This window comes from Blennius ocellaris (genome assembly GCF_963422515.1).
Source record: "Blennius ocellaris genome assembly, chromosome: 11".
Classification (NCBI taxonomy): Eukaryota; Metazoa; Chordata; class Actinopteri; order Blenniiformes; family Blenniidae; genus Blennius; species Blennius ocellaris.
In genome coordinates, this window is record NC_137660.1 from 29,703,601 (window position 1) to 29,722,203 (window position 18,603).

Here is an 18,603-nt window from a genome sequence, read left to right on the forward strand (position 1 = left end):
TAGGAAGTGGTTCCAGACGGTCAGTACTGCTGGAGAACCTTTAGGAAGTCATTCCAGACGGTCAGTACTGCTAGAGAACCTTTAGGAAGTGGTTCCAGACGGTCAGTACTGCTGGAGAACCTTTAGGAAGTGGTTCCAGACGGTCAGTACTGCTGGAGAACCTTTAGGAAGTGGTTCCAGACGGTCAGTACTGCTGGAGAACCTTTAGGAAGTGGTTCCAGACGGTCAGTACTGCTAGAGAACCTTTAGGAAGTGGTTCCAGACGGTCAGTACTGCTAGAGAACCTTTAGGAAGTGGTTCCAGATGGTCAGTACTGCTGGAGAACCTTTAGGAAGTGGTTCCAGATGGTCAGTACTGCTAGAGAACCTTTAGAAAGTGGTTCCAGACGGTCAGTACAGCTGGAGAACCTTTAGGAAGTCGTTCCAGACGGTCAGTACTGCTGGAGAACCTTTAGGAAGTGGTTCCAGACGGTCAGTACTGCTGGAGAACCTTTAGGAAGTGGTTCCAGACGGTCAGTACTGCTGGAGAACCTTTAGGAAGTGGTTCCAGATGGTCAGTACTGCTGGAGAACCTTTAGGAAGTCGTTCCAGACGGTCAGTACTGCTGGAGAACCTTTAGGAAGTGGTTCCAGACGGTCAGTACTGCTGGAGAACCTTTAGGAAGTGGTTCCAGACGGTCAGTACTGCTGGAGAACCTTTAGGAAGTGGTTCCAGACGGTCAGTACTGCTGGAGAACCTTTAGGAAGTGGTTCCAGACGGTCAGTACTGCTGGAGAACCTTTAGGAAGTGGTTCCAGATGGTCAGTACTGCTGGAGAACCTTTAGGAAGTGGTTCCAGACGGTCAGTACTGCTGGAGAACCTTCAGGAAGTGGTTCCAGACGGTCAGTACTGCTGGAGAACCTTTAGGAAGTGGTTCCAGACGGTCAGTACTGCTGGATAACCTTCAGGAAGTGGTTCCAGACGGTCAGTACTGCTGGAGAACCTTTAGGAAGTGGTTCCAGACGGTCAGTACTGCTAGAGAACCTTCAGGAAGTGGTTCCAGACGGTCAGTACTGCTGGAGAACCTTCAGGAAGTGGTTCTAGGTCTGGAGACGGTCAGTACTGCTAGAACCAATCGGACTCCTTCCAGCAGGACGGCTCCACGACCCTTCCTGCGCTCGCCTGACTTTCCAGCAGGGACAGAAAGTAACTAAGTACTAGTGAGTGTCCTCACGTTGTAGACGTCGTGGAGTCCCCGGTGGGACAGCGGCGTCCTCTGCTGCAGCCTCAGGTCTCCGCCCACCCACAGCTTGGCCCCGGGGACGGGGGACGAGTGCTGCACGAAGGCCAGGCTCTGCATCACCAGCGTGGACATCCTCTGAGGGGACAGAGGGGACAGAGGACACCACAGCTCTGAGAGTCCCGGACTTCAGCAGGGAGACGCCGTCACGAGGACGGACCCTGATCCGTCGGTAACAACTTCCTCACGCCAATCAAGGACCTGCGACGTGACGAGGTCACTACCCTACCCCTAGTGTCCCGGGGTAGGGACAGCCGGGGTAGGGACAGCTGGGGTAGGGACAGCCGGGGTAGGGACAGCTGGGGTAGGGACAGCTGGGGTACGTACGAAGAGCTGGTAGCTGAAGGTGAGCAGCAGCTGGACGCCGTACAGCTGCTCGGACGGTTTCAGAGGAAGCTGCAGCTGGAAGCTCAGCAGGTCCAGCTTCCCGTCCTGGTTCTGGTCCTCCTCCCTCACCTGTGGGTCCAGACCACACCCACACAGGAAGTCGCCCTCTAGTCTCATGGTACAGGAGGAAGATGCTCTAGAATCTCATGGTACAGGAGGAAGATGCTCTATAATGTTGAGGTTGAAAAGGTTGTCCAGTTTTTCAGCGTTCTATCTTAAAGGTCAGTCAGAAGGTCAATCAGAAGGTCAGAAGGTCAGTCAGCAGGTCAATCAGAAGTTCAGCAGGTCAATCAGGTGGTCAGTCAGAAGTTCAGTCAGAAGGTCAATCAGAAGGTCACAAGGTCAATCAGAAGTTCAGCAGGTCAATCAGGTGGTCAATCAGAAGGTCAGTCAGAAGGTCACAAGGTCAATCAGAAGGTCAGTCAGAAGGTCAATCAGAAGGTCAATCAGAAGGTCAGTCAGAAGGTCAATCAGAAGGTCAGTCAGAAGGTCACAAGGTTAATCAGAAGGTCAGTCAGAAGGTCAATCAGAAGGTCAGTCAGAAGGTCAGTCAGAAGGTCACAAGATTAATCAGAAGGTCAATCAGAAGGTCAGTCAGAAGGTCAGTCAGAAGGTCAATCAGAAGGTCAATCAGAAGGTCAGTCAGAAGGTCAGTCAGAAGGTCACAAGATTAATCAGAAGGTCAGTCAGAAGGTCAGTCAGAAGGTCAATCAGAAGGTCAATCAGAAGGTCAGTCAGAAGGTCAGTCAGAAGGTCAGTCAGAAGGTCACAAGATTAATCAGAAGGTCAGTCAGAAGGTCAGTCAGAAGGTCAATCAGAAGGTCAGTCAGAAGGTCAGTCAGAAGGTCAATCAGAAGGTCATCAGGTCAGTCCTCCGGCCGGCCAGACGTCCAGCAGAGACTCACAGAGAGGACGGGGGTCCTCAGGTTGGGCCCCAGCAGGTGGTTGAGGTGGGGGAAGGTGCTCCAGGCCAGGTAGTCGCCCCGGGTGCTGGTCGCTGCCACCAGGATCACCTGGTACTGGAACCGGACCACCGGCTGTTCCTCGTAGCTGCTCCTCTTGATCCAGAACCCTGAAGAGGCAGACGCTCCGTTACACTGACCTCTGACCTCACCCTCTGCTCTTCCTCTCACCCTCTGCCCTTCCTCTCACCCTCTGCCCTTCCTCTCACCCTCTGCTCTTCCTCTCACCCTCTGCTCTTCCTCTCACCCTCTGCCCTTCCTCTCACCCTCTGCTCTTCCTCTCACCCTCTGCTCTTCCTCTCACCCGCTGCTCTTCCTCTCACCCTCTGCTCTTCCTCTCACCCTCTGCTCTTCCTCTCACCAACTGCTCTTCCTCTCACCCTGCTGCTCTTCCTCTCACCCGCTGCTCTTCCTCTCACCCACTGCTCTTCCTCTCACCCTCTGCTCTTCCTCTCACCCTCTGCTCTTCCTCTCACCAACTGCTCTTCCTCTCACCCTGCTGCTCTTCCTCTCACCCTCTGCACTTCCTCTCACCCTGCTGCTCTTCCTCTCACCCTGCTGCTCACTGGCTCTTCCTCTCACCCTCTGCTCTTCCTCTCACCCTCTGCTCTTCCTCTCACCCACTGCTCTTCCTCTCACCCAATGCACTTCCTCTCACCCACTGCTCTTCCTCTCACCCAATGCTCTTCCTCTCACCCTCTGCTCTTCCTCTCACCAACTGCTCTTCCTCTCACCCACTGCTCTTCCTCTCACCAACTGCTCTTCCTCTCTGCTCACTGGATCTTCCTCCTGCAGCTTTTCACACCAGAAGTTTGTTGATTTTCTGGGCGACTTTTACAGGATTATTGAGTCTGAGTCTGGTTCTTCAGGTCTGGTTCTGGTTCTGCAGGTCCCTAATCCTCCTCTGAGTCTGGTTCTGCAGGTCTGGTTCTGGTTCTGCAGGTCCCTAATCCTCCTCTGAGTCTGGTTCTTCAGGTCTGGTTCTGGTTCTGCAGGTCCCTAATCCTCCTCTGAGTCTGGTTCTGCAGGTCTGGTTCTGGTTCTGCAGGTTCCTCCTGTTCGAGGGACTTTTTCCTTCCCACTTTCTAAACCTGCTCCTTTTCTTATGAAGTTTATAAAGTTATTAAGATATTAAGTTATAGCGTTATTATGTTATTACGGTACTGAGACACCAGGTTCTACTATCAGGTTCCTGGAGGAGTTCTACAGTTCTAAAGGTACCAGGTTCTACTCTCAGGTTCCTTGAGGAGTTCTACAGTTATAAAGGTACCAGGTTCTACTATGAGGTTCCTTGAGGAGTTCTACAGTTATAAAGGTACCAGGTTCTACTATGAGGTTCCTGGAGGAGTTCTACAGTTCTAAAGGTACCAGGTTCTACTCTCAGGTTCCTTGAGGAGTTCTACCTCTCTAAAGGTACTGAGACACCGGGTTCTACTATCAGGTTCCTGGAGGAGTTCTACAGTTCTAAAGGTACCAGGTTCTACTCTCAGGTTCCTTGAGGAGTTCTACAGTTCTAAAGGTACCAGGTTCTACTATGAGGTTCCTTGAGGAGTTCTACAGTTCTAAAGGTACCAGGTTCAACTCTCAGGTTCCTTGAGGAGTTCTACAGTTCTAAAGGTACCAGGTTCTACTCTCAGGTTCCTTGAGGAGTTCTACAGTTCTAAAGGTACCAGGTTCTACTCTCAGGTTCCTTGAGGAGTTCTACCTCTCTAAAGGTACTGAGACACCAGGTTCTACTATCAGGTTCCTGGAGGAGTTCTATAGTTCCAAAGGTACCAGGTTCTACTATGAGGTTCCTGGAGGAGTTCTACAGTTCTAAAGGTACCAGGTTCTACTATCAGGTTCCTTGAGGAGTTCTACAGTTCTAAAGGTACCAGGTTCTACTATCAGGTTCCTGGAGGAGTTCTACAGTTCTAAAGGTACCAGTTTCTACTATGAGGTTCCTTGAGGAGTTCTACAGTTCTAAAGGTACCAGGTTCTACTCTCAGGTTCCTGGAGGAGTTCTACAGTTCTAAAGGTACCAGGTTCTACTCTCAGGTTCCTGGAGGAGTTCTACAGTTCTAAAGGTACCAGTTTCTACTATGAGGTTCCTTGAGGAGTTCTACAGTTCTAAAGGTACCAGGTTCTACTCTCAGGTTCCTTGAGGAGTTCTACCTCTCTAAAGGTACTGAGACACCAGGTTCTACTCTCAGGTTCCTGGAGGAGTTCTACAGTTCTAAAGGTACCAGGTTCTACTATCAGGTTCCTGGAGGAGTTCTACAGTTCTAAAGGTACCAGGTTCTACTATCAGGTTCCTGGAGGAGTTCTACAGTTCTAAAGGTACCAGGTTCTACTATCAGGTTCCTTGAGGAGTTCTACAGTTCTAAAGGTACCAGGTTCTACTCTCAGGTTCCTTGAGGAGTTCTACCTCTCTAAAGGTACTGAGACACCAGGTTCTACTCTCAGGTTCCTGGAGGAGTTCTACAGTTCTAAAGGTACCAGGTTCTACTATCAGGTTCCTGGAGGAGTTCTACAGTTCTAAAGGTACCAGTTTCTACTATGAGGTTCCTTGAGGAGTTCTACAGTTCTAAAGGTACCAGGTTCTACTCTCAGGTTCCTGGAGGAGTTCTACAGTTCTAAAGGTACCAGTTTCTACTATGAGGTTCCTTGAGGAGTTCTACAGTTCTAAAGGTACCAGGTTCTACTCTCAGGTTCCTTGAGGAGTTCTACCTCTCTAAAGGTACTGAGACACCAGGTTCTACTCTCAGGTTCCTGGAGGAGTTCTACAGTTCTAAAGGTACCAGGTTCTACTATCAGGTTCCTGGAGGAGTTCTACAGTTCTAAAGGTACCAGGTTCTACTAAGAGGTTCCTGGAGGAGTTCTACAGTTCTAAAGGTGCCAGGTTCTACTATCAGGTTCCTGGAGGAGTTCTAAAGGTTCTCCCAGGTGAGTGTGGACCAGGACTCCGTACCGTGGCTCCGGTAGGCGACCAGCAGCGGCGGGATGTAGGTGAGACCCAGAACCAGCAGCAGGAACAGCGTGGCTTTGCTCCACAGGCTGGTCCGGTACCGGAGCAGAACCGGGCGGGAGAACACCTCGTAGAGAGCCATGGGCCGCAGGCTAGCCTGCTAGCAGCGGAGCTAACCGGGAGCTAACCGGGCGGAGGAGCGGGAGGAAAACCCGCGCTTTATCCGCCCCGAGGTCACGTGCTTCTCACCCGGTCACCGTGAAGCCTCTGGTTCGGGACGCTTCACCGGAACGTGGCGGGTTCGCGGTATGTTGGCGTTAGCGCCGTGAGCTAATGAAGCCGCACGGACGGCGCCATGTTGGAGTCCCGCGGTTACTATGGCGACAGAGCGGTCTTGGTGCGTTCACGGACATCAGGTCAACAGAGCGGCGCGTGAGGAAGGACTGATGACTCGTGTTATTACTGACTTTTCTCTCCGTCTGATCAATTTATGTCACTTTGAAGACACTTTGTGTTCCGTAGGATCCCTTAGAATGATCCAGAAATGTACGTTTTAATAGTAGGATAGTGACGTCTTGTATTTGTCGTAAACATATTAGTTATTACTTATTAAAGATAGAATCATTCCTGTTCTCGGTACCAGGAACTTGAAACGCTTCACTGCACATTATAACATAATGTGCAGTGATTATAATACAATGTGCAGTGATTATAATACAATGTGCAGTGAAGCGTTTCAAGTTCCTGTTCAAGCGTTTCAAGTTCCCGTTCAAGCGTTTCAAGTTCCTGTTCTGCATCAAAACAGATTTATGGGATGGAAGAATAGCAATAAAAATCGAGAACACTCAATAAAAAAACAACACAAGTAAGACATAGATTGGGAAGTGAGCCAGAAGAACACAGAAGACTGGGAAGTAATTATGTGACTTCTTCAAGAATTCACACAATTCTGTGTAAACGTCTCTCATGAGACTGAAAAGGAGGTCGTAGTTCTTTTCCCGTCATGTATTTGCCTCTTTTCACACCAACTCTTCACGGTGGATCTGCTTTTTTCTGTTTGTGACAACTTTATAGACAAACTGCAGATATTGTGTCAAACGCCAGAAGGACCTGATGACACCCAGGAGACCAGATTCATATTGTTTAACCCGAGACACCAACGTTGATAATAACTGACATTTGACTGTGTGAATGACGATTCTGAAAATAAATTGACATTTTTGGACTCGCTTCAGGTCCTGCAGTCGAACCAATCGGAACATTCTTACTATGTTGGAGCTTTTTTTAATATCTTTTATAATTTTTTTTTAAATACTTTCACTTTTCTACAGTTTTTCTTAACAGGTCAGGAAGGACTGAGCTCATGTGTCATGATGAACCTTCACCAATTCAAACTATTCATCTTTTATTTAAATTCTTCTTATCTTTTCAAGTTAAAAAAAATATATGCTCTATATATATGATATATATATATATATATTCAAACTATTCATCTTTTCTTTAAATTCTAATTAAAAAATAGTTTTAAATTATATATATATATATATATATATGTATATATAGAATATAAAGAAAAGATGAATAGTTTGAATATATATATATATATATCATATATATATCTTGGTTTTGTCCCGGATCAGATGGGTTGAAGACATAATGACGTCACGCTCGTCGTGTTTTGAGTGCGAACTGTCCGGAGGGTCCCTGAACGCACCATCCCCACCGCCGCCGCCGCCGCCGCCGTCCCTCTCGGTAGACGGTGACGTCATCGCCCGTTAGTCGCACAGCTGAGGGGCTCCGCGCGGCTCGGACGTTTTGTTGACGTCTCGTGTTTTCCTCGCGCTTCAAGTCTCCGTGCGTCCGGAGCTCAGCAGGTCGAGACCCGCCGCACGAGACCCGCATCGCCCCGCACCGTCCCGCACGCGCGTGACGCCGCAGAGCGGGAGCCGCAACGATGAAATGGATGTTTAAAGAGGACCATTCCCTGGGTAACACACACACACACACACACACACACACACACACACACACACACACACACACACACACACACACACACACACACACACACACACACACACACACACACACACACACGGGTTGTTATGAAACGGGAGACGTCATGTCGTCTCAGCCCACACACTGTGCGGGATGCGAGCCTGGCGCGTGCTCGCGGGGCGCGTGCACGCCCCCACCCCCCCCCCCCCCCCTGCAGCCGCCCCGTCGACGCCTCAGCTTCCGTCCGTTGCTCTGATGACATGTCAGTAATGACGTGTGTGTTACACGACGTTACGTGTGGTCAGACGTGTGCATTGATATTTATGTTTCTGTAGAGAGGTGTGTGTGTGTGTGTGTGTGTGTGTGTGTGTGTGTGTGTGTGTGTGTGTGTGTGTGTGTGTGTGTGTGTGATATACTAGATGCGGAGACATCAACAGAGACAACGTCTGTCCTCAGGTGTCTCTGCCTGGGTTGTGCTCTTTGACAGGCAGAGACATCTTGCCGGGTTATTGTGTCCCGAGTTCGGCCTCACAGGCTCCAGGCTAACCTGTGACTATTGCAGTAACCTCCTGCTGCACCCTGCTGCTCCACCACCCAGTACGGTGGCCCAGGAGGGGCAAGACAACGGAATTTAACCCCACAACGGGAAGGTGCAGTTTAGAACGGGCCTTGTTTCTGGGGGACAATATTTCATGACGGACTATTTTATTTTGATGGTCGTGTGCCTTCGCCGACGTTTTCACCTGCGTGTATTTATTCATTTACTGGTTTCTATGTATTTGACCAACATTTCACTAAAACTTCTCGCCCGAATTCCATGAAATCTTTGATGATTTGTCATCAAAGATCAATAGATTAGATTTTAAGACATTAATGGCAAAATATTTCTGAATTAAAAAAAACAAAACTATAGAAATTGTCCCATACAAAGTGGATGAGACGCTCTTGATGGAGATCAAAGGAGATCAGCGTCTGTTGCCATGGAGACGCTGGCCTGACAGGCTAGTTAGCGTCGATATGTGCTAACAGCTGCCATGCTAGCGATGCTAACATAAAACGAATGTGGCGTTTGGTGAGCGTCGGCTCTACCGAGTGTAGCTCTAGGTGTGATTGTTCCACCTGGTGTCATTCAAACATAAACCAGGTGTTGCCATGGAGACACTCAGTGTTTCACAGTGATGTAGCGACCTGACAGGCTAGTTAGCGTCGATATGTGCTAACAGCTGCCATGCTAGCGATGCTAACATAAAACGAATGTGGCGTTTGGTGAGCGTCGGCTCTACCGAGTGTAGCTCTAGGTGTGATTGTTCCACCTGGTGTCATTCAAACATAAACCAGGTGTTGCCATGGAGACACTCAGTGTTTCACAGTGATGTAGCGACCTGACAGGCTAGTTAGCGTCGATATGTGCTAACAGCTGCCATGCTAGCAATGCTAACATAAAACGAATGTGGCGTTTGGTGAGCGTCGGCTCTACCGAGTGTAGCTCTAGATGTGATTGTTCCACCTGGTGTCATTCAAACATAAACCAGGTGTTGCCATGGAGACACTCAGTGTTTCACAGTGATGTAGCGACCTGACAGGCTAGTTAGCGTCGATATGTGCTAACAGCTGCCATGCTAGCGATGCTAACATAAAACGAATGTGGCGTTTGGTGAGCGTCGGCTCTACCGAGTGTAGCTCCAGATGTGATTGTTCCACCTGGTGTCATTCAAACATAAACCAGGTGTTGCCATGGAGACACTCAGTGTTTCACAGTGATGTAGCGACCTGACAGGCTAGTTAGCGTCGATGTGTGCTAACAGCTGCCATGCTAGCGATGCTAACATAAAACGAATGTGGCGTTTGGTGAGCGTCGGCTCTACCGAGTGTAGCTCCAGATGTGATTGTTCCACCTGGTGTCATTCAAACATAAACCAGGTGTTGCCATGGAGACACTCAGTGTTTCACAGTGATGTAGCGACCTGACAGGCTAGTTAGCGTCGATGTGTGCTAACAGCTGCCATTCTAGCGATGCTAACATAAAACGAATGTGGCGTTTGGTGAGCGTCGGCTCTACCGAGTGTAGCTCTAGATGTGATTGTTCCACCTGGTGTCCCTCCGTCAGTCCTGCTCCACAGCCACTGCTCCTCCTCCTCACTATCTTTTACCATCTCCCCTGTCCTCCGGTGTCCCCCAGGGCCTTGTCCCCGGCCCCGTCCCCTTTGTCTTAAAGCCACGCCTAAGACAAGAGTTCTCTCAGCCCCCGGGTTGGTCTGGCAGGCGCTCTCGTCCCAGGGTGCATCGTTTGTCTTTTTGGCCCTTGACTTGTCCTCTGGCTCCGTCTCACTGGAGTGGAGGACAGATTCATGTCCTACTGGACCTCGGCGGGACAGGAAGTCGTGACAATGAGCCTGGAAGTCTTTACCCAGGGCGGTAAATCCCACAAGACCAACAGGAGACTGAAATCCAGATATACCTGGAGGTTCAGCTGAACACACACACACACACACACACACACACACACACACACACACACACACACACACACACACACACACACACACACACACACACACACACACACACACACACACACACACACACACACACACACACACACACACACACACACAGTAATGGGGTCTGTAGGTAAATAAATCAAAAAGGTTTCCAAGTGACAAATGAAAAATACTCAGATTACAGGTCGAGAGCCGCTTCTCCTCTTAAAGAACTTATCTGGGCTAATGGGAGGGAGGGTGGTTCTATCACCCCCCCCCCCCCCACACACACACACACACATTGTCTCAGGCCTCTCCTGCAGTTGTTGACAATGATAAACACATTTAGATCGTCTTAACAGGAACAAACAGATAATCACACCCTGACTGAGTGTTCTGTTACCCCCACCTCCTCCCCTACCACCACACCCCCACCCCTCCCTACCTCCACCCACACACAATTCCCCATGAGGCGTCTCTTCTAATCTCAGCCTTCCTGTTTGTTTGTTTGTCGTTTGTCTCTCAGAGCACAGGTGTGTGGAGTCGACCAAAATACGCAACAAGTACCCCGACAGAGTACCGGTGAGTTTGTGACTAGAACATCATCATCAGCATATAGCGATATGATCCCTTCACACACGAGTCTCAAGAGGCTTCACAGCACCGGATCCGGAACATGAAGGAAGTTTACCAACATTTCACTGAAACTAGGAACCCGAATTCCACCAAACGTCCAGGGAGGATTTATCCGGCTCTCAGATCGTGGAGGTGATGGAGGTAGAGGTGGAGGTGGAGGTAGTGACTCTCAGGTGTCTCCAGGTGATCGTAGAGAAGGTGGAGGTAGAGGTAGAGGTGGAGGTGGAGGTAGAGGTGGAGCTAACCCTCAGGTGTCCCCAGGTGATCGTAGAGAAAGTAGAGGTGGAGGTGATGGAGGTAGAGGTGATGGAGGTACTAACTCTCAGGTGTCTCCAGGTGATCGTAGAGAAGGTCTCCGGCTCTCAGATCGTGGAGGTGATGGAGGTAGAGGTGGAGGTGGAGGTAGTGACTCTCAGGTGTCCCCAGGTGATCGTAGAGAAGGTAGAGGTGGAGGTGATGGAGGTACTAACCCTCAGGTGTCCCCAGGTGATCGTAGAGAAGGTGGAGGTGATGGAGGTACTGACCCTCAGGTGTCCCCAGGTGATCGTAGAGAAGGTAGAGGTGGAGGTGATGGAGGTGTGGGTGGAGGTACTAACCCTCAGGTGTCCCCAGGTGATCGTAGAGAAGGTAGAGGTGATGGAGGTGTGGGTGGAGGTACTAACCCTCAGGTGTCCCCAGGTGATCGTGGAGAAGGTAGAGGTGGAGGTAGAGGTGGAGGTGATGGAGGTACTAACCCTCAGGTGTCCCCAGGTGATCGTAGAGAAGGTAGAGGTGGAGGTGATGGAGGTGTGGGTGGAGGTACTAACCCTCAGGTGTCCCCAGGTGATCGTAGAGAAGGTGGAGGTGATGGAGGTACTGACCCTCAGGTGTCCCCAGGTGATCGTAGAGAAGGTAGAGGTGGAGGTGATGGAGGTGTGGGTGGAGGTACTAACCCTCAGGTGTCCCCAGGTGATCGTAGAGAAGGTAGAGGTGATGGAGGTGTGGGTGGAGGTACTAACCCTCAGGTGTCCCCAGGTGATCGTGGAGAAGGTAGAGGTGGAGGTAGAGGTGGAGGTGATGGAGGTACTAACCCTCAGGTGTCCCCAGGTGATCGTGGAGAAGGTGGAGGTGATGGATGTACTAACCCTCAGGTGTCCCCAGGTGATCGTAGAGAAGGTAGAGGTGGAGGTGATGGAGGTGTGGGTGGAGGTACTAACCCTCAGGTGTCCCCAGGTGATCGTGGAGAAGGTCTCGGGTTCTCAGATCGTGGACATCGACAAGAGGAAGTACTTGGTTCCCTCTGACATCACCGTGGCTCAGTTCATGTGGATCATCAGGAAACGCATCCAGCTGCCGTCGGAGAAGGCCATCTTCCTGTTCGTGGACAAGACCGTCCCCCAGTCCAGGTGAGGGACACGTCCCCCCCCCCCCCCCCCCGGACAGACGCTGGAGTAAAGTGAGTCAATCCTTGTTTTAGCGACTGTTCCAGGAAAGTTTCCCTTCAAGCAGCAAAGTTTTAGAAACGTTCGTTTGCACCAAAAACGATCTTGCGACTATACTCCCCCCCCCCCCCCCCCCCCCCACCCACCCCCCCACCCCTTTTCTACGGAGGAGGCGCGTTTTCAAAAAATTATATTCTTACCTGTTTCTATGGAGACAGAGCGTTTTCAAAAAGTTGCGTTGTCTCATTACCACAGAGATGGAGCCTGTCCCGGCGTTCCCATGGTGACGGAGGGTTTTCAAAAAGTTGCGTTGTCCCATTACCACAGACATGGAGCCTGTCCCGACGTTCCCATGGTGACGGAGGGTTTTCAAAAAGTTGCGTTGTCCCATTACCACAGAGACGAAGCCTGTCCCGACGTTCCCATGGTGACGGAGGGTTTTCAAAAAGTTGCGTTGTCCCATTACCACAGACATGGAGCCTGTCCCGACGTTCCCATGGTGACGGAGGGTTTTCAAAAAGTTGCGTTGTCCCATTACCACAGAGACGAAGCCTGTCCCGACGTTCCCATGGTGACGGAGGGTTTTCAAAAAGTTGCGTTGTCCCATTACCACAGACATGGAGCCTTTCCCGGCGTTCCCATGGTGACGGAGGGTTATCAAAAAGTTGCGTTGTCCCATTACCACAGAGACGGAGCCTGTCCCGACGTTCCCATGGTGACGGAGGGTTTTCAAAAAGTTGCGTTGTCCCATTACCACAGAGACGAAGCCTGTCCCGACGTTCCCATGGTGACGGAGGGTTATCAAAAAGTTGCGTTGTCCCATTACCACAGAGACGGAGCCTGTCCCGACGTTCCCATGGTGACGGAGGGTTTTCAAAAAGTTGCGTTGTCCCATTACCACAGACATGGAGCCTTTCCCGGCATTCCCATGGTGACGGAGGGTTTTAAAAAAGTTGCGTTGTCCCATTACCACAGAGACGGAGCCTGTCCCGGCGTTCCCATGGTGACGGAGGGTTTTCAAAAAGTTGCGTTGTCCCATTACCACAGAGACGGAGCCTGTCCCGACGTTCCCATGGTGACGGAGGGTTTTCAAAAAGTTGCGTTGTCCCATTACCACAGAGACGGAGCCTGTCCCGACGTTCCCATGGTGACGGAGGGTTTTCAAAAAGTTGCGTTGTCCCATTACCACAGACATGGAGCCTGTCCCGACGTTCCCATGGTGACGGAGCGTTTTCAAAAAGTTGCGTTGTCCCATTACCACAGAGACGGAGCCTGTCCCGACGTTCCCATGGTGACGGAGGGTTTTCAAAAAGTTGCGTTGTCCCATTACCACAGAGACGAAGCCTGTCCCGACGTTCCCATGGTGACGGAGGGTTATCAAAAAGTTGCGTTGTCCCATTACCACAGAGACGGAGCCTGTCCCGACGTTCCCATGGTGACGGAGGGTTTTCAAAAAGTTGCGTTGTCCCATTACCACAGAGACGGAGCCTGTCCCGGCGTTCCCATGGTGACGGAGGGTTTTCAAAAAGTTGCGTTGTCCCATTACCACAGAGACGGAGCCTGTCCCGGCGTTCCCATGGTGACGGAGGGTTTTCAAAAAGTTGCGTTGTCCCATTACCACAGACATGGAGCCTGTCCCGACGTTCCCATGGTGACGGAGGGTTTTTGAAAAGTCGCGTTTTCCCATAACCATGACAATACCAGCCTACAAGCTCCACCTCCAAAAACGATCTTGCGACTATCCCCCCCCCCCCCCTTTTCTACAGAGGAGACGCGTTTTCAAAAAGCTATATTCTTACCTGTTTCCATGGAGACAGAGCGTTTTCAAAAAGTTGCGTTGTCCCATAACCACGACAATACCGGCCTACAAGCTCCAGGTGGCGCTGCAGACGCCGCTACTGATGCCGGCAGGAGCATAGACCTATAGAACTAGATCTACACAGAAGCCTAGCAGCTAAATCTCTATAGGCTCTGTGGTCACAGCGCCCCTGCAGGCCTGGCAGGTGTACTGCAGGCCTCGTGTTGAGGCGTGTTCACACACACACACACACACACAGGAAGCTGTGTGAGTGTGTAACTGAGGAGAACCTGAGTAATCGATCCCCCTGAGAAAGAGGAGAAGATCTGGACCTTCACTTCTTTCTCTCGGCGGATCTGCAGGATCTGACCTGCTTCTCACATCTGGCCGCTCCCCGACGGCGCCGGTGACCCGGGAAGCCGCGGCGCCATTTCTCTTCTCCGGCGGGGGGGGGGGGGGGAAATATGATACGTGAATAATTGATGGCGCCGAGTGGAGGAACAGGCCCCGCCCACCACCTCGCCACGACTCAGCACTTCTGATAGGAGGCCTCATTGATTTTTCCCCACTGTTTCATAAATGCAGCCTGAGATCACTGTGTGTGTGTGTGTGTGTGTGTGTGTGTGTGTGTGTGTGTGTGTGTGTGTGTGTGTGTGTGTGTGTGTGTTGCAGTCTGACGATGGGCCAGCTGTACGACAAGGAGAAAGACGAGGACGGCTTCCTGTACGTGGCGTACAGCGGAGAGAACACCTTCGGCTGTACGGCGCAGCGTTAACAGCACACACACACACACACACACACACACACACACACACACACACACACACACACACACACACACACACACACACACACACATTTGTTGTTCTTGGTCGACTTTTGATATAGAAATTGACAAATTCACGAGGGAAAATTTAGCAAACACGCGGCGACGCAGGACCCCGTCCTCGCCGCAGACAGAGAGACGGACCGTCTCTGTCAGTGTCTCCGTCTCCGTCAGTGTCCACACACTCAGTCTTTCTGTCCCTGAAGCCATTTTAAGGAACACTGCCGAGAAATGACCATGAATTGTCGCCACACGTCACAAATACGCCACATAATGCTTGATTTTGACCAGGCAGCCGTATTACAACACACACACACACACACACACACACACACACACGCACACACGCACACACACGCACACACACACGCCGCTCGTCGCACCCGATCCTCTTATGGTTTTACTTTTTGCTGTAACGACGTACGGAGAATCACCCGAGGAACCAAATGTCTTATTTTTTAGCTTTAAATCTTTGGAACAATCAAGAAAATGATCAAAAACAACAATCGGGACGTCAGATCAACGATTTCTACTCGTTTATCTTCCGACATGAGCAGTTTGTCTGACCGGGTGTAATACCAGTGTGTACCACCAGGTGGGGTCATGAGCAGTTTGTCTGACCAGGTGTAATACCAGTGTGTACCACCAGGTGGGGTCATGAGCAGTTTGTCTGACCGGGTGTAATACCAGTGTGTACCACCAGGTGGGGTCATGAGCAGTTTGTCTGACCAGGTGTAATACCAGTGTGTACCACCAGGTGGGGTCATGAGCAGTTTGTCTGACCAGTGTAATATCAGTGTGTACCACCAGGTGGGGTCATGAGCAGTGTGTCTGACCGGGTGTAATACCAGTGTGTACCACCAGGTGGGGTCATGAGCAGTTTGTCTGACCAGTGTAATACCAGTGTGTACCACCAGGTGGGGTCATGAGCAGTTTGTCTGACCGGGTGTAATACCAGTGTGTACCACCAGGTGGGGTCATGAGCAGTTTGTCTGACCGGGTGTAATACCAGTGTGTACCACCAGGTGGGGTCATGAGCAGTTTGTCTGACCGGGTGTAATACCAGTGTGTACCACCAGGTGGGGTCATGAGCAGTTTGTCTGACCAGGTGTAATACCAGTGTGTACCACCAGGTGGGGTCATGAGCAGTGTGTCTGACCAGTGTAATACCAGTGTGTACCACCAGGTGGGGTCATGAGCAGTGTGTCTGACCAGGTGTAATACCAGTGTGTACCACCAGGTGGGGTCATGAGCAGTGTGTCTGACCGGGTGTAATACCAGTGTGTACCACCAGGTGGGGTCATGAGCAGTGTGTCTGACCAGTGTAATACCAGTGTGTACCACCAGGTGGGGTCATGAGCAGTTTGTCTGACCAGTGTAATACCAGTGTGTACCACCAGGTGGGGTCATGAGCAGTTTGTCTGACCGGGTGTAATACCAGTGTGTACCACCAGGTGGGGTCATGAGCAGTTTGTCTGACCGGGTGTAATACCAGTGTGTACCACCAGGTGGGGTCATGAGCAGTTTGTCTGACCGGGTGTAATACCAGTGTGTACCACCAGGTGGGGTCATGAGCAGTTTGTCTGACCGGGTGTAATACCAGTGTGTACCACCAGGTGGGGTCATGAGCAGTTTGTCTGACCGGGTGTAATACCAGTGTGTACCACCAGGTGGGGTCATGAGCAGTTTGTCTGACCGGGTGTAATACCAGTGTGTACCACCAGGTGGGGGTCATGAGCAGTGTGTCTGACCAGTGTAATACCAGTGTGTACCACCAGGTGGGGTCATGAGCAGTGTGTCTGACCAGTGTAATACCAGTGTGTTACCACCAGGTGGGGTCATGAGCAGTGTGTCTGACCAGTGTAATACCAGTGTGTACCACCAGGTGGGGTCATGAGCAGTGTGTCTGACCGGGTGTAATACCAGTGTGTACCACCAGGTGGGGTCATGAGCAGTGTGTCTGGCCAGGTGTAATACCAGTGTGTACCACCAGGTGGGGTCATGAGCAGTTTGTCTGACCGGGTGTAATACCAGTGTGTACCACCAGGTGGGGTCATGAGCAGTGTGTCCTGACCAGTGTAATACCAGTGTGTACCACCAGGTGGGGTCATGAGCAGTGTGTCTGACCAGTGTAATACCAGTGTGTACCACCAGGTGGGGTCATGAGCAGTGTGTCTGACCAGTGTAATACCAGTGTGTACCACCAGGTGGGGTCATGAGCAGTGTGTCCTGACCGGGTGTAATACCAGTGTGTACCACCAGGTGGGGTCATGAGCAGTGTGTCCTGACCAGTGTAATACCAGTGTGTACCACCAGGTGGGGACATGAGCAGTGTGTCTGACCAGTGTAATACCAGTGTGTACCACCAGGTGGGGTCATGAGCAGCAGTGTGAGGAGGTGAAGAACGCAGGATTTAAACCAGTGAAGGAGAAGAAGAAGGAGGTGAAGAAAAAAAAACTGCTGACGATCAAAAATTTCAAAGTAAAATTCAGGTTAACCAGGTCAACATTGTAAAATTACATATTAAAAAAGTGTCAATAAAATTACAAGTTCATGTCAAAGTCTTAAGAGAAAATTCTTTCAAAATAAAATAAAAGGCAGAAGCAGTTGAAAGTTGATTGTACGATTAGATGTTTGCTGTAACGACGTCCAGAAGGAAACGTTTGATGGAATAAAAAAAAAACAAACAAACGTTTTCTTCTTATTATCTTTCCTCATGACATTTATTTTGAAGGGCTTGTCGATGTCCAAGAGGTTCTGGAACTAAACTTCACTGGTTCAGGATTCTATCACTTCATTGCTACGACTTATTGGAATATTTAGGGTTCCACAGCTGGAAGAAGTATTTTAGAGGAGGAGGAGGAGGAGGAGGAGGAGGAGGAGGAGGAGGAGGAGGAGGAGGAGGAGGAGGAGGAGGAGACGCTGCAGATGAAGGTTCCTACGAGTTCCTGTCGTCCCGCTTCCTGTTCATTTCTGCACTTTGGACCGTTTTCATTTCTTCACTGATGTAAAAAGCTTCAATTTAGCCGAGAAACAAAAGGTATTTTAGAGCTTTGAAGTGAAGCAGCTGGAACATCTGGCCAATAAAAACTCTGGAAAACATCTTTACGTCTGGTTTTTGTTCTCACTTCTTGGATTTCATCCAGAGAAACGAAGCTTCCAGGCCACATCTGGAGTGACTCGACCCTGGTCTGGGTTCAGCCTAGACTTACATCATGTAGATAATAGTAGTAGAACCTGCCCTGGTCTAGGTTCTAGTGTTACGCCTCGTCATCAGATTTAAGCTCCGCCCACTGGAGGAACCAGGAACCTCAGTACTTCATACTGGCCTCCAGGACAAAGTCAAATAGAAGAAGAAGAAAGAGAAGAAGAAGAAAGAGAAGAAGGTAAAACTCAGGAAAAAGAAACTATTTTCTTTATTAATCTTTTCTCTTCATGAATAACAGAAGATCAGCTGGTTAAACATTGAAATCTGAAACTGAAGGTTCAGAGTCGATCACCGACTGATCACCAGTAGATCACCGACTGATCACCAGTAGATCACCAACTGATCACCAGTAGGTCACCAACTGATCACCAACTGATCACCAACTGATCACCGACTGATCACCAGTAGATCACCGACTGATCACCAGTAGATCACCGACTGATCACCAGTAGATCACCGACTGATCACCAGTAGATCACCAACTGATCACCAGTCGATTACCAGTCCGATTACCAATTGATCACCAGTAAGATCACCAACTGATCACCAAGTAGATCACCGACTGATCACCAGTAGATCACCGGCTGATCACCAGTAGATCACCGACTGATCACCAGTAGATCACCAGCTGATCACCAGTAGATCACCAACTGATCACCAGC

General features: G+C 50.3%; 3 protein-coding genes across 4 annotated transcripts in view; 1 reads left to right on the forward strand and 2 right to left on the reverse strand.

Moving 5' to 3' along the window:
- Positions 1–5,874, reverse strand: part of tmem231 (transmembrane protein 231) — an 8,074-nt gene extending 2,200 nt beyond the window's left edge. The window contains exons 1-4 of the mRNA XM_080505263.1: positions 5,578–5,874; positions 2,571–2,737; positions 1,606–1,734; positions 1,213–1,356 (exon numbers count right to left, since the gene is read on the reverse strand). Coding sequence (XP_080361389.1) covers positions 1,213–1,356; positions 1,606–1,734; positions 2,571–2,737; positions 5,578–5,716 — 579 coding nt within the window. The 5' untranslated portion in view covers positions 5,717–5,874. The remainder of the gene's footprint in view (positions 1–1,212; positions 1,357–1,605; positions 1,735–2,570; positions 2,738–5,577) is intronic.
- Positions 5,875–7,337: 1,463 nt separating this feature from the next.
- gabarapl2 (GABA(A) receptor-associated protein like 2) lies at positions 7,338–16,200 on the forward strand. 2 transcript variants are annotated; one of them, XR_013936816.1, is made up of 5 exons: positions 7,338–7,562; positions 10,579–10,634; positions 11,901–12,073; positions 14,580–15,597; positions 15,651–16,200. XR_013936816.1 is itself a non-coding variant. In XM_080504220.1 (4 exons), exons 1-4 carry the CDS (start codon positions 7,529–7,531, stop codon positions 14,680–14,682), a joined length of 366 nt encoding a protein of 121 aa, XP_080360346.1. In that variant the 5' UTR covers positions 7,338–7,528; the 3' UTR covers positions 14,683–15,727. The 2 variants fall into 2 exon arrangements, 1 of the variants encoding a protein (XP_080360346.1); XM_080504220.1 differs by having other exon boundaries at positions 14,580–15,727.
- A 2,318-nt stretch (positions 16,201–18,518) lies between these two features.
- The window catches only part of polr2c (RNA polymerase II subunit C), a gene marked incomplete at its 3' end in the record, with an annotated part of 4,877 nt that continues 4,792 nt past the window's right edge, over positions 18,519–18,603 (reverse strand). Inside the window, exon 6 of the mRNA XM_080504833.1 lies at positions 18,519–18,547. Within this exon, the coding sequence (XP_080360959.1) occupies positions 18,519–18,547 (29 nt within the window). The remainder of the gene's footprint in view (positions 18,548–18,603) is intronic.

What these genes read in the sequence shown, in the direction of transcription:
- gabarapl2 (XM_080504220.1), top strand. Translation starts at nt 7,529, where the DNA reads ATGAAATGGATGTTTAAAGAGGACCATTCCCTGG. An exon ending in TAAAGAGGACCATTCCCTGG is followed by an intron (nt 7,563 to 10,578) that starts GTAACACACACA and finishes TTTGTCTCTCAG; the next exon opens with AGCACAGGTGTGTGGAGTCG. An exon ending in AGTACCCCGACAGAGTACCG is followed by an intron (nt 10,635 to 11,900) that starts GTGAGTTTGTGA and finishes AGGTGTCCCCAG; the next exon opens with GTGATCGTGGAGAAGGTCTC.